The following is a 17,710-nucleotide window of genomic DNA, read 5'->3' on the forward strand; positions in this document are numbered from 1 at the left end:
GTTTTATAGATTCTCACATGAAGATTAATGATATAAAAATATACTTAAATTGAGGCCTGAGGGACTGGGATGTGTCCACATGATATTATATTTCACATATATTTATATGCTATATATTGTAAATGTATTTTTGTTATGAGATTTACACTTTTTCTTGAATTTATTGGGATTACATTGATTAATAATGTTATACAAGTTTCAAGTGCACAATTCTACAACACTTCATCAGTATATGGCATTGTGTGTCCACCACCCCAAGTCAAATCTCCCTCCATCACCAACTATTTCCTGTCTACCCTCCTCCACCTGTTTCCACCTCTTTCCCTCCTGCAATTCCCACAGATTAAGTATATTTTAATTTAACTCTTTAAGAGGAAACAAACAGATTAACTTTGGGAATTCTGGAATAAGACTCATTTAGGCATGAATAGGCTATCTTCATTATCATGATTTATTTGTAATTCATTATTCTCTAATCTGGTGAAAAGTACTATGATTTTTTATTTTCTTATTTCATTGAATTTTTGAATAGTTTTAATTCATGGATTCTCACATTAAGATCAGTAATCTAAATCATACACCTAGACTGAGGAACTGGGGCATATCTTAGTTATATATATAACAATCTCTCCATTGTGCCTAACATAAGAGAGACACTTGTGCTATTTAATGCACAAATATATGATGAAGGTAACTTACTTTTGCACACTTTAACTTAAACTACATAGTTAGAACTCCAATTAATTTGTCAAAAATATCTCTATTCTAAAAAAAATTCTATAAAAAAGAGCTATGCTAATTGCTCAAATAAACTTCTTAAAAGTTCAAGACTAAACTAGCCATAGCTTTTCTCTAATAAGCAATTGTCATATGTTCAACAATCAGCCATCTCTGATATACCAATATACTTATTACAGCTCATTACAACTAGTGCTATAGTTATTAGGAGGGGCCAGGCTTTTTAACCTATTTATTTAGGTATGATTACAGTGCATATCATTAAAGATGCTGCCTCTAAAGCTTAATTAATAATCTACACAGGTGGCACTTTGGAGGGGCAATATTACAGGTACAATAGCTCTCTTGAACAAATTATTGTAAGGCTGTCTAGAGAGAACGGTGTAAGACTGAGCTTTTTAATACATACAACTTTTTGGTCTATGATAATGTAGTTAGCTTACTGTATCTGGCCAAGTTAAGTCATATGAATGAAATAGTAGCTTAGACTCAGAAAAAATGTAAGCAGGGGCTACCTCTGTAGGAATATAGGAAGGATGTTTTCTGCTAAAGAAACTGAAATGTTTCTTTTAATAACAAAATTTTTAAGCCATGAAATATTCACTGGTTTATAGCTGCTTCTCCATAATAATGTTTTCAGTGACCAGTTCATCCAACAGGTCAAGTTATTTTTCAATGCAAGCACTTCGCACAATTTTCATATGCCAGGAACAGACTTGCAACCATCCTCCACATGTCAGATCTCTTCTTACTCTTCATGTATTGGCAAAAATGTTACCTTCACAGAAAGGACTTTCTTACCCAGTTGTAGAGCGTCGGCCTGGCGTGTAGAAGTCCCCGCCAGGGCACACAGGAGAAGCGCCCATCTGCTTCTCCACCCCTCCCCCTCTCCTTCCTCTCTGTCTCTCTCTTCCCCTCCCACAGCCGAGGCTTTACTGGAGCAAGGATGGCCCGGGCGCTGGGGATGGCTCCTTGGCCTCTGCCCCAGGCGCTAGAGTGGCTCTGGTCACAGCAGAGCGACGCCCCGGAGGGGCAGAGCATCGCCCCCTGGTGGGCAGAGCGTCGCCCCCTGGTGGGTGTGCCGGGTGGATCCCGGTCGGGCGCATGCGGGAGTCTGTCTGTCTCTCCCCGTTTCCGGCTTCAGAAAAATACAGAAGAAAAAAACAAAAACAAAAACAAAAAAGAAAAGACTTTCTTACCCACTTTTTCCAAGTAGACTTCTTTCCCAACCCAACCTATACCTTCTTGTTTTTGATCATGGACACCATATTCATCTGCTTCCTAGCTCTTACTACCAGTCATAAGAATCTCTATGTTTACTAGTTGTATCTGTCTCCCTTTTTTTTACTGTAAGCACTATGACAACAAGGACTATGTATTTATAGTTTATTTACTGTGTGTTCAATAACTATTAGTACCTAAAACATGGTGAATGTTTATGATACAAATTATTTGTTGAGTATTTAATAATAACACTTAGGTTTTAGAATTCTTTAACTTTTATATGAAAATTATTCTTCTAGATCTAGGATCTAGACCGCATTTTTAAAATTTATCATTCATCCATTTATTCCAAGAGCACCAAAATTTATTTAAGGAATTATGCTGGATATTAGAGTTGGATAAGAAGTGATAGAATAATCTGTTATTTTTTCTCAATGATATTTTTCTGACAATTTTTATTTCTATAATTTTTCAAAAATTATCAATTACCTCTACGTGATTTATAAAAAAGTTCTCACAACAACCTTGAGAAGTGAAGGATATTATTACCCAATTTTAACACACAAGGGTTTCTTAGAATTAAGATAACAGGGTCAGTATGTAATTACACAAGGTTTAATTCTTCAGATTTCTGATGCTGAATTTTGTTTCTTTTTTAAATTCTCTTTTCACTTGTACATCATTACTATAGCCATTATTTCAGTTCTATTTAAAATACCAAAAGTTTGAGTTACTGTTTTTTATTTTAATAGATTTCTTTAGAATGACATGGACTTCCAAACATTGACAGTTATTTTATCACTACACTAATGTAATATCATAGCAATGCCATTTTTATTTGATGTCTGCATTGAAGCATTAAATCATAAGGCATTTTCCTAGAATGTTATTAGAAAAAAAAGTTGTGGATTTTATTTTAGATATTTTGGGTTTCTTGTTTCAGGCTGAGCATTATGCTTTTATTTTAAATCTGCTGAATGGTTAGTATGTGGAACCAGTTGAACTAGTCTGAACATTTTTATACTGAAAACAAATAGATTTACATTCTCAATGTTTATGCATTTAGAAATAAGTTTATTATTAATTTTCAAATCTAGAAACAATGATTTTCATAAATATATAAAGAAAACACATGAGGCCTGACCAGGCAGTAGCACAGTAGATAGAGTGTTGGCCTGGAATGCTGAGAACCCAGGTTCAAAATTCCAAGGTTGTTGGCTTTAACATGGGCTTATCCAGCTTGAGCCTGGGCTCACCAGCTTGAGCAAGAGGTCACTGGCTAGAATGTGGGACCTTAGACATGACCCTATGTTTGCTGTTTTGAGCCAAAGGTTTCTAGCTTGAGCAGGGGTCACTGGCTTGGCTGGAGCAGCACCACCCCAGCCCATCAAGGCACCTATGAAAAAGCAATCAATGAACAACTAAGGTGCTACAATTATAAATTGATGCTTCTCATTTCTCTTCTTTACTGTCTGTCTGTCCCTGTCTATCCCTCTCTCTCTCTCTCTCACTAAAAAAAGCAACACATGAGTAACTTTGAAAGTAATTGTGTTGAATTACAGATAACTCTGGAGAAAATATGGAAATATACAATAAACTGTCAGATCATCTAAAGAATTATACTTATATTTTTTAATTACAGCTGATATTCACTATTATTTTATATTAGTTTCAGGGGTACTGCATAGATATTAGACAATTAAATAATTTGCAAAGTACTCCACTGACAATTTTAGTACTCACCTGACACCATACATAGTTATTACAATATTATTGACTATATTCCCTATGCTGTACTTTACATCCCTGTGACTCCTTTGTAACCACCAATTTTTTTTGAAGATTTTTTTTTAAAGACAAAACCCAAAATGGAACAAAATAGAGCAAAACAAAGCCATTAGCTTCTGTGAAGGCAACAAATAGGACTATCCTCTCATAGTTTATTTGTATTATTTATTTGTACTATTTTGGATCCTAACAAAGCCATAAAAGGTTTCTATTCCTCATTTCACAGATGAGAAAACTAACTAACTTGCTATTTTAGCAAAACCAGGATTAAACCCAGTTGATTTGTGTTTATTTCTGTAATAAAAAGGCAGTCACTGTCTAACACGCCATTTTCCATTTAACCTTGAAAAGGTTGCTTTAATGGAGGAATAAGTTTGAGTTGTCTTTTCCTTCTCCATTTAAATGTTTCTCCATTTTTATTTCCTTTATTAGGAAGAAAATAAAACAAGGCTAAACAGACAACATTTCGCCCAAAAAAAACTAAACACTAAAGAACTAACTTATGCTTCATGCTCTCCTTTATACAGAGTCAATGCAAGGTACTGTTAAAAAGTTCTATTTAGATTAGACTTATTCAGAATAAATGAATAAATAATTGTCCTGTACAAATCAGAAGAAACATATAGGACTATATAAAGAGGTTTTAAATATTATGAAAATAAAAAATATTTTTCAAAGTTTGAACCAGTTGCATACTTAAAATCATATTTCTAACTTATAGCCCAGTTCTGAAAGTTTATCACACACTTAAGACTGCCTTAAATTTTTATTTAGGGAAAACACCACGTCCTTTGCGCTTTGGTATCTGCTGTCTCCTCCTGCCAGCTATACTTTAAAGCACAGAAATGAATATTTGGTAAAACTTACTTCAACTTCCACATGAAACAACAGTCAACATTGCAGTATATCAAACTGAGAATAGTGAATTGGCAAACAAAACTCATTTTAAAATTAAATACGACCATGATGAAACCTCCTTTACAATGATCCAGTGTTATTATGATGTCATATGTGGTTATCATCCCCGTAACTATGACAGAATTTTATTTTTGTCATTCTTTACTTCTTGAAGGGTTTAGGATACAGCAATCAAATTGAAAAGACTTAGGAAAAAAAGAAAGTGAGGATTTAAACAAATTGCAGCAACCAAAATATTCACACAATAAATAATCAGAAAAACTTAATACCATTGCTTTTGGAAGTGGTAACATCACTTAGGTGAGAAGGTAGACACTGTACATGGGGGCATTAGAAACTTATTTGTTTTTTTCTGGGTCATGTGGCACTAGCTAACAGTTCATTAGGGTTATGCAAACAGGTGTCAGGTGTCAGAGACACAGCAAAAATAAAATAAATCAAGGACCATTGGCTCAGACCCAGGTGTAAGGACACAATCATTTACTTGGACATTGAAACAAAGGATCTATTAATTCTTGTCTTGTCACATAGATAGACAATCAGTCAACAAAACTCAAGGGCTGGAACTAAATTTTCTCCTTTCTACCCCACTGCGTCAGCCTCAGTTCTGGCCCTCACCATCTTTCTCTTGGATCTTCAAAATGACCTCTAAAACAGTCTTCCTGCCTGTACTTTGACTCTAATTCCCATCTTCATTCAGAGCTCTGCGATTATTCTAAATTCTCAGTCTTCTTAAAACTTTGTATTGGCTCTTTTCTCCTGCAGAGTCAATTTCAATCTCTTTACTTTGAGTTATGAGATTGCACATGATCTGGTCCAACCCAGCAGCCTTACCATGCCCTCTTTCTAGGACAGTGGTGCTATGAAAGACTTGCAACTGTGAGTGAACATACTTTAAGAGACCATGAAATCTTGGAAAACAATAGCCATTTTATGTACATATTCATATTTCCAGTGTTAATTATTTGTAATAAATGTTGTTTCACATTGTCAATTTCTGTGTTTTGGGTTTAGTTTTTGTTCCACATGCTATATTTTCTTTTTCTTTTTTCATACCTGAAGAACTTTTATCACTCAAAGTTTTAATTATGATGCCTTCTTGATGAAATATTTCAACACTTACAGATCTCCAAAAAGTAGTTTTCTTGTATAGAGCTTTATTTTGGTACAGTCTACACTATACATTAAATACTTGTTTCATTCAGCATCTGTATTTTTTTTTTGGAATTGTGGGTATCCTAGGATTAAAAAAGATATCTTAAAATCTTTATACCTCTAGGGCCCTTGAACAGTTTCTGAAACATTATTAAAATGTGGTAGGTACTATTCTAAAGACTTCCTGTTATCTCATTTAATGAATAAAGTTCATAAATAAATACTTAATAGATAACATTAAAAACAAGAATGCTTACAAAAATCTCACTTGCATAATATTAAATATTGAATATCATTTGAGGATTCAGAAAATAAGTAATACCAACTTTCAAGTTGGAGAAAAATAATGTAAATGGCTTAAAATATTTTGGGGTAGGCAGGTAGTGCATGAGTTAGTTGAAAGAGGTAAGAGTCAAGTAGAAATAAAATCTTTATAAGGACTGGAGTCTTATCAAGTACAATTCACAATTTGTGATTTCATGGGTAGGTGCTAATAAAATGTGAATAACCATGATCAAGTCTTCAAAAATAATGCTGCTACTTTTTAAAAAGGACATTACAAAAAATTTAAAAGTATTAAATTAAAAGTATTTATGTTAAAATCTTTTAATTTTAATCAAATAAAACTGATAAAATTATTATGTAACTTTGCTGCTAAAAACTCCTATATTAAAATATGAAAATATTATTTATATATTACCTTTCATATTTGTTTTTCACCACCCAAATTTCAAGTTGCCAATATATAACACAGAATGCAATGGAAAGATGGTCCCATTTTTATGTCAACATCAGAAAAGCTTTAACTAAAAGTAATACTGTGATTAGGATGTTGGGGAAGGGTATACAAATTAAAATCTGTGTTCTTTTCAATATCTAAGTATCCTATTATTATTTAGTAGTATGAACTATTTTCACAGAGGATTAAAGCAAGTAAACATACAGTACAGCCATATGAATACTATTTTTACTGTTTTTTTTTCTTTCCATTATCACAGACCAGTTGAATTTGAATTTTCAGAAGCTGATTATCCACCAGTTGAATATCAAAGAAAACAGCAATATTGGGACTCTATTCGGCTAGCTATTTTCACATTGGTAATTGTAGCAATCATAGGAATTACAATTGGTATTGTTGCTCATTTTGTTGTTGAGGGTAAGTATCCAGGTCACATTTCTATTGCTTAAGTGCTCTATGACTTAATATCTTGAGATTGTCAGTTATATAAAAAATTCAATTTGTATGATATCAACATTTTAATTAGTAATCCTTTACTGGTGTTAAATTATATTTTTCTCTGGTATTGAGCTCTGTGTTATATACTTCCAGCCAGTGAAGCTTAAAATATTGATAGACACATCTGAAAAACATACATATTTAAAAATAGAAATAAAGTAAAAGATAATTTTCAGAATAAAGAAAATTACATCATGTTTTGAGTTTAATATACTTTTAATCAAAATTCATATATTGAGTTGCCCCAAGAAAAGCTGATGATATGAGGAAAGTTACCTAAAACACATTTTTAAAGGGTTAAAGAGCAAACATTATTTCTGAAGGAAAAAGAGATTGTTTCATGACTGGGAAAGAAAAAAAACTTAGGTATAATTCAACATTATGTGCAAAAATGGATAGTTAATACCACAGTAAAACCAAGACACAATCAACCAAGATTCATTTAATATGTACATGTATAATCACATGCGACTGTAACTTTGCCTAAAATTTTACAGAATCATATGACTTATAACAATAAAACCATACTTGAAAGAACTCCCAGGAAGAGATGAATATTGTCTAGCATGTCCAGCTTAATTTTCTACCCACTTTTTGCTGGAATGATTATATCCATTTCTTAGACTCTCATAACATAAAAGGATAAACCAAGTTACCCTATCAATTGTGTTTTTGTTGTTAATTATCTTCTTTGTGTTAAAATGCAATAAACTAGTTTTGTTTTTAAAATGCTTTTCACCCCCCCAATATGGCAGGTATTCAAAAAAGTAAAAGTAAGAAGATAATAAAAATGATGGCAAAAAAGTATTTTACAAGATATCATAGAGGTTGTGGTATGCTGAATAATGCCCCTATCACAAATCATCTGTCTTATTTCTTACAATTTATCTTATATAGTAAAAGAGACTTTGTGGATGTGATGAAATTGAAGATTCTAAGAGAGAAAGAGTGAGAGAGAGATTATTCTGGATTTCCCAGATGAGCCATAAATGCAACCTAAATGTTTTTATAAGAAAGAGTCAAGAAGGTCAAAGGAGAATAAGGTCATGTGACAAAAGAAGCTGAGGGAGAAGAAGACAATGTGATGTGTGATTGCAGGCCAAGAAAGAAGGATAGTCTCTAAGAGCTGAAAAAGCCAGGGAAAAAGACATCCCCTTGGTACCTCCAGAAGGAACCAGCTCTACCAACATGTTTATTTTAGCCTTGTAAAATTCATCTCAGACTTTTGACTGCCAGAACTGTGAGAGAATTCATTTGTGTTGTTTTAAGCCACTGAATTTGTGCAAATTTGTTACAGCAGTAATAGGAAACTAATACAGAAGTTAGTACTCAAGAATTTAAGAAATCTATCATGTGATAGATTTCCATGCAGTTAATTATGCATGGCCTAATTATAGATGGAAATTTATTAAGACAAAGGAGAAGATAGTCTATGAGAAAGGATAAATAAGTGGAAGGGGATAAAATAGAGGTATCTAAGATGACACACACACCCAAAAAAGTAACTTACGTATTTTTATAGCATAAAACCAAGTCAATGTAGAAAATGCCATTGTAGTAACCAAGATAACATTAAGAAGAAGAAAAATAATTTAAAAATAGTAATTTTAAAGAGTGAAAAAGAGTAAAAATAATGAAGTATGTGAAATAATCAAAACAGAAGTATGGATTTTGGCAGATTTGATAAAATTTACATAATCAGAATTAAATTGTATTTGATGGAGTTATTTTTATTCTAAGGAGCTCAAAAACTATGAATGATCAGCTTTCATTGTATATAATTCTGACCAATTATTTACTGTCTGATATATAAGAAAATTTAAAATAAAGATCATAAAATAATACAATGATGTTTAGAATATTAACAGTTATCCTCCAACCAGTGACTATCAGGAACACATCTATAGTTGGAGTGATTACATGTTGCAGGGAAGGAAGGTATATGCACATGCCATGGGGAACCATGGGATAGGTTAGTCAGACATTGTTAGAAAAGACAGATTATGAGGTTTTTGACTTGTGGTAATTCTTTTGGGAGAGGCTTTTCTCTAGATTGAATGCTGTCAGGATGTTGGACTAATTCTATGATTTTATATCTTAATAAATCTTATCTATAAGGCAAAGGCATTGAAGTGAGGGTAAAATTTTAACTGTTAGAGAAGGAACAGTCACTCATAATAGCCAAGATAAGGAGATGTTCTATCGTCTTTGTTTGTTTGCTTGGATGGTGTTTTTGTTTGAGCTCAACATATCTGTGGAATGGTCTAGTGTTTGTCATTGTCTATTTTGTCACAGGGTTGCTTTGTCTAATATTGACATTCTATGAAACTGTTTATGTTCAAGGGGACAATACCAAGGCTTAGGTGATAGTAGTAGGCCAGCACCTGAATGTCAGGGGCCATGTTTTCTCTTTCTCAGGTTTTTTTTTTCTTTCTTTTCTTTCTTTCTCAGGTTTTATATTTACAAGTCCATATATTCTTGGATATCACTTGAAAAGATAGTTTCTATGTTACTAATTAAATACTCAGTACCAGGCATTAATATTTCTAATGTTTTTCCTTTTTATTCTTAGAATTTCCATCTGGATTTTCTTTTTTTATTTAATTGAAGGAAAATAAAATTTTTAAAATGAAATCTCATTAGAACATGAAATAAATGTAACAACATTATACATATTTTTGGAGACTTGTTTCTACTCAATAGTGTTGGAGTCATCTACTCTTTTGTAGGTAGATTTAGCTCATTTATCATATTTTTAATATTGACTATTAATATTCTGTTGTCTTAAACATGCCATAATTGACTCATCTCTTCAAATATTCATGGGCATTTGGGTGGTTACAAGTTTTAGACACTAAACAATACTGCTATGAACCTTCTTAAGTGTATATCTTGGTACACATGCACCATAGTTTGTCTAGGGGACATTTGCAAATATAGAATTGCTGGGTCCATGGGCATGTGCTTTTATAACCTTATAGATATTACCAAGTGATTTCTATCAGGGCTGTATAGGAGTTCCTGTTGCTTTAAATGTACACACTATCACTTGCTGTTGGCATTACTTTATATATTTGCTAATTTGGTGTACACTGTAGTGCTATCATTGTAATTTGAATTTTCCAGATTACCACTGATTTTGGACACCTATGCATGTATTAATTGATTATTTTAATTTTCTATTTTTTTTAATGGGGTGACATCAATAAATCAGGATACATATATTCAAAGATAACAAGTCCTGGTTATCTTGTCGTTCAATTATGTTGCATACCCACCACCCAAAGTCAGATTGTCCTCTGTCACCTTCTATCTTGTTTTCTTTGTGCCCCCCCCTCACCCCCTATCCCTCTCCCATACCCCCCTCCCCCCCGTAACCACCACACTCTTATCAATGTCTCTTAGTTTCACTATTATGTCCGACCTACGTATGGAATAATACAGTTCCTGTTTTTTTCTGATTTACTTATTTCGCTTTGTATCATGTTATCAAGATCCCACCATTTTGCTGTAAATGTTCCGATGTCATCATTTCTTATGGCTGAGTAGTATTCCATAGTGTATATGTGCCACATCTTCTTTATCCAGTCATCTATTGATGGGCTTTTTGGTTGTTTCCATGTCCTGGCCACTGTGAACAATGCTGCAATAAACATGGGGCTGCATGTGTCTTTATGTATCAATGTTTCTAAGTTTTGGGGATATATACCCAGTAGAGGGATTGCTGGGTCATAAGGTAATTCTATTTTCAGTTTTTTGAGGAACCACCATACTTTCTTCCATAATGGTTGTACTACTTTACATTCCCACCAACAGTGTATGAGGGTTCCTTTTTCTCCACAGCCTCTCCAACATTTGCTATTACCTGACTTGCTAATAACAGCTAATCGAACAGGTGTGAGGTGGTATCTCATTGCCGTTTTGATTTGCATTTCTCTAATAGCTAAAGAAGATGAGCATCTTTTCATATATCTGTTGGCCATTTGTATTTCTTCCTGGGAGAAGTGTCTATTCATATCCTCTTCCCATTTTTTTATTGGATTGTTTGTTTGTTTGTTGTTGAGTTTTATGAGTTCTTTGTATATTTTGGATATTAGGCCCTTATCTGAGCTGTTGTTTGAAAATATCATTTCCCATTTAGTTGGCTTTCTGTTTATTTTGTTATCAGTTTCTCTTGCTGAGCAAAAACTTCTTAGTCTGATGTAGTCCCATTCATTAATTTTTGCCTTCACTTCTCTTGCCATTGGAGTCAAATTCATAAAATGCTCTTTAAAACCCAGGTCCATGAGTTGAGTACCTATGTCTTCTTCTATGTACTTAATTGTTTCAGGTCTTATGTTTAGATCTTTGATCCATTTTGAGTTAATTTTTGTACAGGGGGAGAGACTGTAGTCCAGTTTCATTCTTTTGCATGTGGCTTTCCAGTTTTCCCAGCACCATTTATTGAAGAGGCTTTCTTTTCTCCATTGTGTGTTGTTGGCCCCTTTATCAAAAATTATTTGACTATATATATGTGGTTTTATTTCTGGACTTTCTATTCTGTTCCATTGGTCTGAGTGTCTATTTTTCTGCCAATACCATGCTGTTTTGATTGTCGTGGCCCTATAATAGAGTTTGAAGTCAGGTATTGTTATGCCCCCAGCTTCATTCTTTTTCTTTAGGATTGCTTTGGCTATTCGGGGTTTTTTATAGTTCCATATAAATCTGATGATTTTTTGCTCTATTTCTTTAAAAAATGTCATTGGAAGTTTGATGGGAATTGCATTAAATTTGTATATTGCTTTGGGTAATATAGCCATCTTGATTATATTTATTCTTCCTAGCCAAGAACAAGGTATATTCTTCCATCTCATAATATCTTTTTCGATTTCCCTTAACAATGGTTTATAGTTTTCATTATATAAGTCCTTTACATTCTTTGTTATGTTTATTCCTAAGTATTTTATTTTTTTTGTTGCAATCGTGAAGGGGATTATTCTTTTGAGTTCCTTCTCAGTTGTTTCATTGTTGGCATATAGAAAGGCTATTGACTTCTGTATGTTAATTTTGTATCCTGCGACCTTACTGTATTGGCTTATTGTTTCTAGTAGTCTTTTTGTGGATTCTTTGGGGTTTTCGATGTATAGGATCATATCATCTGCAAAAAGTGATACCTTTACTTCTTCTTTTCCGATATGGATACCTTTTATTTCTTTGTCTTGTCTGATTGCTCTGGCTAGAACCTCTAGTACCACATTAAATAAGAGTGGAGAGAGTGGACAACCCTGTCTTGTCCCTGATTTAAGGGGGAAAGCCTTCAGTTTAGTGCCATTTAATATGATGTTAGCTGATGGTTTATCATATATGGCCTTTATCATGTTGAGATATTTTCCTTCTATACCCATTTTGTTGAGAGTCTTAAACATAAAATTGTGTTGTATTTTATCAAAAGCCTTTTCTGCGTCTATTGATAAGATCATGTGGTTTTTGTTCTTTGTTTTGTTGATATAGTGTATTACATTAACCGTTTTATGTATGTTGAACCATCCTTGAGATTCTGGGATGAATCCCACTTGATCATGATGTATTATTTTTTTTTTAATATGTTGTTGTATTCGATTTGCTAGTATTTTGTTTAGTATTTTAGCATCTGTATTCATTAGAGATATTGGTCTGTAGTTTTCTTTTTTTGTGCCATCCTTGCCTGGTTTTGGTATGAGGGTTATGTTGGTCTCATAAAATGTGTTTGGAAGTATTGCTTCTTCTTCAATTTTTTGGAAGACTTTGAGTAGAATAGGAAACAAGTCTTCTTTGAATGTTTGATAAAATTCACTGGTATAGCCGTCAGGGCCTGGACTTTTATTTTTGGGGAGGTTTTTAATAGTTTTTTCTATTTCTTCTCTACTGATAGGTCTGTTTAGGCTTTCTGCTTCTTCTTGACTCAGTCTAGGAAGGTTGTATTGTTCTAGGAATTTATCCATTTCTTCTAGGTTGTTGAATTTAGTGGCATAAAGTTTTTCATAGTATTCTACAATAATTCTTTGTATATCTACGGTGTCCGTGGTGATTTCTCCTCTTTCATTTTGGATTTTGTTTATATGAGTTCTTTCTCTTTTTTCCTTGGTAAGTCTTGCCAAGGGTTTGTCAATTTTGTTGATCTTTTCAAAGAACCAGCTCCTTGTTCTATTAATTTTTTCTATAGTTTTTCTGTTCTCTAATTCATTTATTTCTGCTCTGATTTTTATTATCTCCTTTCTTCAGCTGGTTTTGGGTTGTCTTTGTTCTTCTTTTTCTAGTTCCTTAAGGTGGGAAGTTAAGTGGTTCACTTGGGCTCTCTCTTGTTTGTTCATATATGCCTGAAGCGATATGAACTTCCCTCTTATCACTGCTTTTGCTGCATCCCATAGATTCTGATATGTCGTATTGTCATTTTCATTAGTCTGTATATATCTTTTGATCTCTGCGCTTATTTCTTCTTTGACCCATTCATTTTTTAAAAGTATGTTGTTTAGTTTCCACATTTTTGTGGGATTTTTTTCCTCTTTTTTGCAGTTGAATTCTAGTTTCAAGGCTTTATGATCAGAAAATATGCTTGGTACAACTTCAATTTTTCTGAATTTGCTGATGTTGTTTTTGTGGCCCAACATATGCTCAATTCTTGAGAATGATCCATGTACACTGGAGAAAAATGTATACTCAGTCACTTTGGGATGAAATGTCCTGTAGATGTCTATCATATCCAGGTGCTCTAGTGTTTTGTTTAAGGCCACTATGTCTTTGTTGATTCTCTGTTTGGATGACCGATCTAGAGCCGTCAGCGGTGTATTGAGGTCTCCAAGTATGATTGTATTTTTGTCAGTTTTTGTTTTAAGATCAATAAGTAGCTGTCTTATATATTTTGGTGCTCCTTGGTTTGGTGCATATATATTAAGCATTGTTATGTCTTCTTGATTCAGTGTCCCCTTAGCCATTATGAAATGGCCATTTTTGTCTCTAAGTACTTTTCCTGTCTTGTAGTCAGCATTATCCGATATGAGTATTGCTACACCTGCTTTTTTTGGATGTTATTTGCTTGGAGTATTGTTTTCCAGCCTTTCACTTTGAATTTGTTTTTATCCTTGTTACTTAGATGAGTTTCCTGTAGGCAGCATACAGTTGGATTTTCTTTTTTAATCCATTCTGCTACTCTGTGCCTTTTTATTGGTGAGTTTAATCCATTTACATTTAGTGTAATTATTGATACTTGTGAGTTCCCTATTGCCATTTTATATCTTGCTTTCTGTTAGTTTTGTGTCTTGTTTGATCCTTCTCTTTCGTTTTTCTATCTTTTGTTTTTATTTGGTTGTATTCCATACATCTTTCCTCTGTTGCTATCTTTTTTATCTCATGTGCTTCTGTGGTGGTTTTTTCAATGGTGGTTACCTTTGAGTAATGAAAAGGGTCCCTACCCTGTTCATTGTAGCGAACTATTTTGTGAGTACTTTTGCACTCCATCGTCCTTTGCTACTGTTAATCTCCATCTTCTCCCCCTCTTTCTTTTTGTTGTTGTCACAGTTTAAATTTGGTTTTATTGTGTTCTTCTTGGAGCTTTTACTTGTGGCTCTGTTTTTTTTTTGTTCTTTGTATCTGATTGGAGAACCCCCTTTAGTAATTCCTGGAGTGGGGGTTTTCTGATGATAAATTCCCTCATCTTTTCTGTATCTGTGAATGTTTTTATTTCTCCTTCGTATTTGAAGGATAGCTTTGATGGGTATAGTATTCGTGGCTGAAAGTTCCTCTCTTTCAAGACTTTAAATATTGGGGTCCACTCTCTTCTAGCTTGTAGAGTTTCTGCTGAGAAATCTGATGATAATCTAATGGGCCTTCCTTTATATGTTGTATTCTTCTTTTCCCTGGCTGCCTTGAGAATTTTTTCTTTGCTGTTGGTTTGTGTCAATTTTATTATGATATGCCTTGGAGTAGGTTTGTTGGGGTTAAGAAAACTTGGAGTTCTGTTTGCTTCTTGAACTTGAGGCTTTAGTTCTTTCCACAGGCTTGGGAAGTTCTCATCTATTATTTGTTTGAGTATGTTCTCCATTCCATTCTCTCTCTTCTCCCTCTGATATACCTATTATTCTTATGTTATTCTTTTTGATGGAGTCAGATAATTCTTGTAGGGTTATCTCATTTTTTTAAATTTTTGAGTCTCTTTCTTCTTCTCTCCGTTGTGCCTCAAGTTGCTTGTTTTCTATTTCACTAATCCTCTCTTCTATCTGACCTGTTCTATTAGCTAAGCTTGTTACTTCGTTTTTCAGCTCGTGAATTGAGTTTTTCATCTCTGTTTGATTTGTTTTTATAGTTTCAATTTCTTTGGACATATATTCTTTGTGTTCATTGAGTTGTTTTCTGAGCTCCCTAAATTGCCTTTCTGTGTTTTCTTGTATATCTCAGAGGATTTTTAGGATTTCTATCTTGAATTCTCTGTCATTTAGCTCCAAGGTTTCCAATATATTAAATTTTTTCTCCATAGATTTTTCCTCATCTAGCTGTGTTACCTCTCTTTCTTTTGTATCCATGATATTCGATTTTCTCTTCCTTAATGGCATCTGAGGGTGGTTTTGTTGATAGTATTAATGAGATTTAATAAAGAATAAAAAGTAAAAAAAAATAAAAAAATTAAAAATCGAAAAGAGTTGTTTTTTTAAAAAAAATTAATAATGAAATAAAGAAAAATAAAATAAAAATTTTTAAAAAAAGGAAATTATTCCCCCCCTCCTTTTTTCCTCTCCTCTTCTCTCCCCTCTTTCTTGAGAAAATCTTGTGGTGGACTGTGAATTATAACAAACAGTGCCTGTGATGGAGGGCCTGAATTGGGGAAAAGTAATAAAGGGGCAAAAAAAAAAAAAAGAAAAAAAAAAAGGAAAAAAAAAAGAAAAAAGAAAAAAAAACAGCGTATGGACCCACTAAAAGCAAATAAGGAAAAAATTTGGGTCAAGAATAAAATGATTTGCTTTTAGGTGTTGGTTGTCTAAGAGTTATGATGAGAGGAATAAGAGGAAAACGGAAAAATGGGGGGACAAATTAAAAAATTACTATTGTATTTAGTGGAACAAGAACTAGATAATATGGAGAGCCAGGGATGGGAGCACTGCTAGTGAGTTAAAAAGGTGAAGTAAAAACCCCCCAAAATGCCACAAACATAGGTTTGAGTCCCAGATAAGATAATTTGTTTGTTATTGAGGTTTGAATGAGAGGAGATGTAAAGGAGAAAGGAAGAAACTAATATAGAGGGAGAAAAGAAAGAGAGAGAGAGAAAAAAAGAGGGAACCACTAAAAGAAGAAAAAAGAAAGGAGAGAGAGAGAGAGAGAGAGTTAAGGGTTTTGGAGTGCAACCCTCATAGAGAGAAAGGAAGAGAAGAGAAAAGATAATGGGAGATGTAACACTTATGGGTAGTGTAGTTCAAGGAAAGGAGAGAGTAAGACCAGTAGAGAGTTAATCAGCCGAATTGGAGGAGGAAAAAAAAGTCTCAAGAATGAAGATAAGAGAAACAAACGAACAAATATAATAAAATGGGATAGGTTATAAAGTCTGCAGATTATTCTTGATTTTGAGAGGTTATCTTCTTGCTTTTTCTTTTCTCTCCCTCTTCCTGGTTGGTGACTCTGTACCCCGGGTTCTGCCCCTTTGGCATGCTCAGGTAGAGGTTTGCAGTTGATAAGTCTCTATGGCAATGTCATGTATTGTGCTTTAGTCTCATTGGCAGTCGAAGCTCATTAGCATTTATAGGCTCCGACAGTGAGAGAGTCCGTGTTCCTGGAGCCTTTCTCCTAGTCTTTCCTTCCTCAATTAGTAGCCTGATAATCCAGCTATGGGGTTGCTGCTGCCTCTGCCTGGATAGTAAGAGGCTCAAAGAGCTGGCAACTCCCCACTCTATTTCCACTCAGCACAGGGCTCTGGGTAAGGCTCAGTCAGTCAGAGCTGCTAGCATAATCAGGCAGGCTTTCCGCCCACTGAAAGAACTCTGGCTCTGCCACTCTGTCCGGTAACACAAGCGGGCGCCCACTTCCGGGGCGCTTGGAGGAAACTCTCACTCACTGTCTGCGACCAGGATATCCAGCCAGCAGTCTCACGCTCTGAGTGAAACCCCCAACCGCAGGGAAAAGTTGCAGCGTTGGAATTGAGTCTCGCTCCATCCCCGTGTGCGGCTTTTGCAAGGCGCTGGGGCGGCTCGAGATTCCGCTTTGGCCCACACAAAAGCCCCTGACTCTGCCCCTCTGTGTGATAACATGGGCTTGCACTGCCGAGGCACTCGGAGGAATCGCTCACTCCTTATCTGCGCGCGCACACCAGGATATGAGGCCGGCCGCGGTTCCCTCTGAGTGAAACACCCTCCAACACGGAAAATCTCTACCGTTGAAATTAGTTCTCACTCCCTCCCGTGCGTGGCTTTCCCAGGGTGCTGGGGCTGCCCAGAGACTCTGCCCTCGGCCCACAGAAAGGCCTCTGACCCTGCCTCTCCGTGGGGCAACACGGGCACCCACTCTCGGGGCCTAGGAAGAAATTCTCGCCCACTAACTGCGCACCGACCAGGAGACCGGGTAAAATGGCCGCTCCGCTTGTCTTTCTTTGTTTGGGTTTGGCGCGAGTGTTAGCTTGTATTGCCCGGGTTGCCACAGGATCAGATTTTCCTC

The 17,710-nt window shown here is 34.8% G+C and overlaps 1 protein-coding gene across 1 annotated transcript in view; it reads left to right on the forward strand.

The window, feature by feature from the left end:
• The window catches only part of TMPRSS11F (transmembrane serine protease 11F), a 75,788-nt gene that overhangs the window by 19,945 nt on the left and 38,133 nt on the right, over positions 1 to 17,710 (forward strand). Inside the window, exon 2 of the mRNA XM_066279759.1 lies at positions 6,822 to 6,979. Within this exon, the coding sequence (XP_066135856.1) occupies positions 6,822 to 6,979 (158 nt within the window). The remainder of the gene's footprint in view (positions 1 to 6,821; positions 6,980 to 17,710) is intronic.

The sequence above is a fragment of the Saccopteryx bilineata genome, chromosome 5 (assembly GCF_036850765.1).
Source record: "Saccopteryx bilineata isolate mSacBil1 chromosome 5, mSacBil1_pri_phased_curated, whole genome shotgun sequence".
Lineage (NCBI taxonomy): Eukaryota > Metazoa > Chordata > Mammalia > Chiroptera > Emballonuridae > Saccopteryx > Saccopteryx bilineata.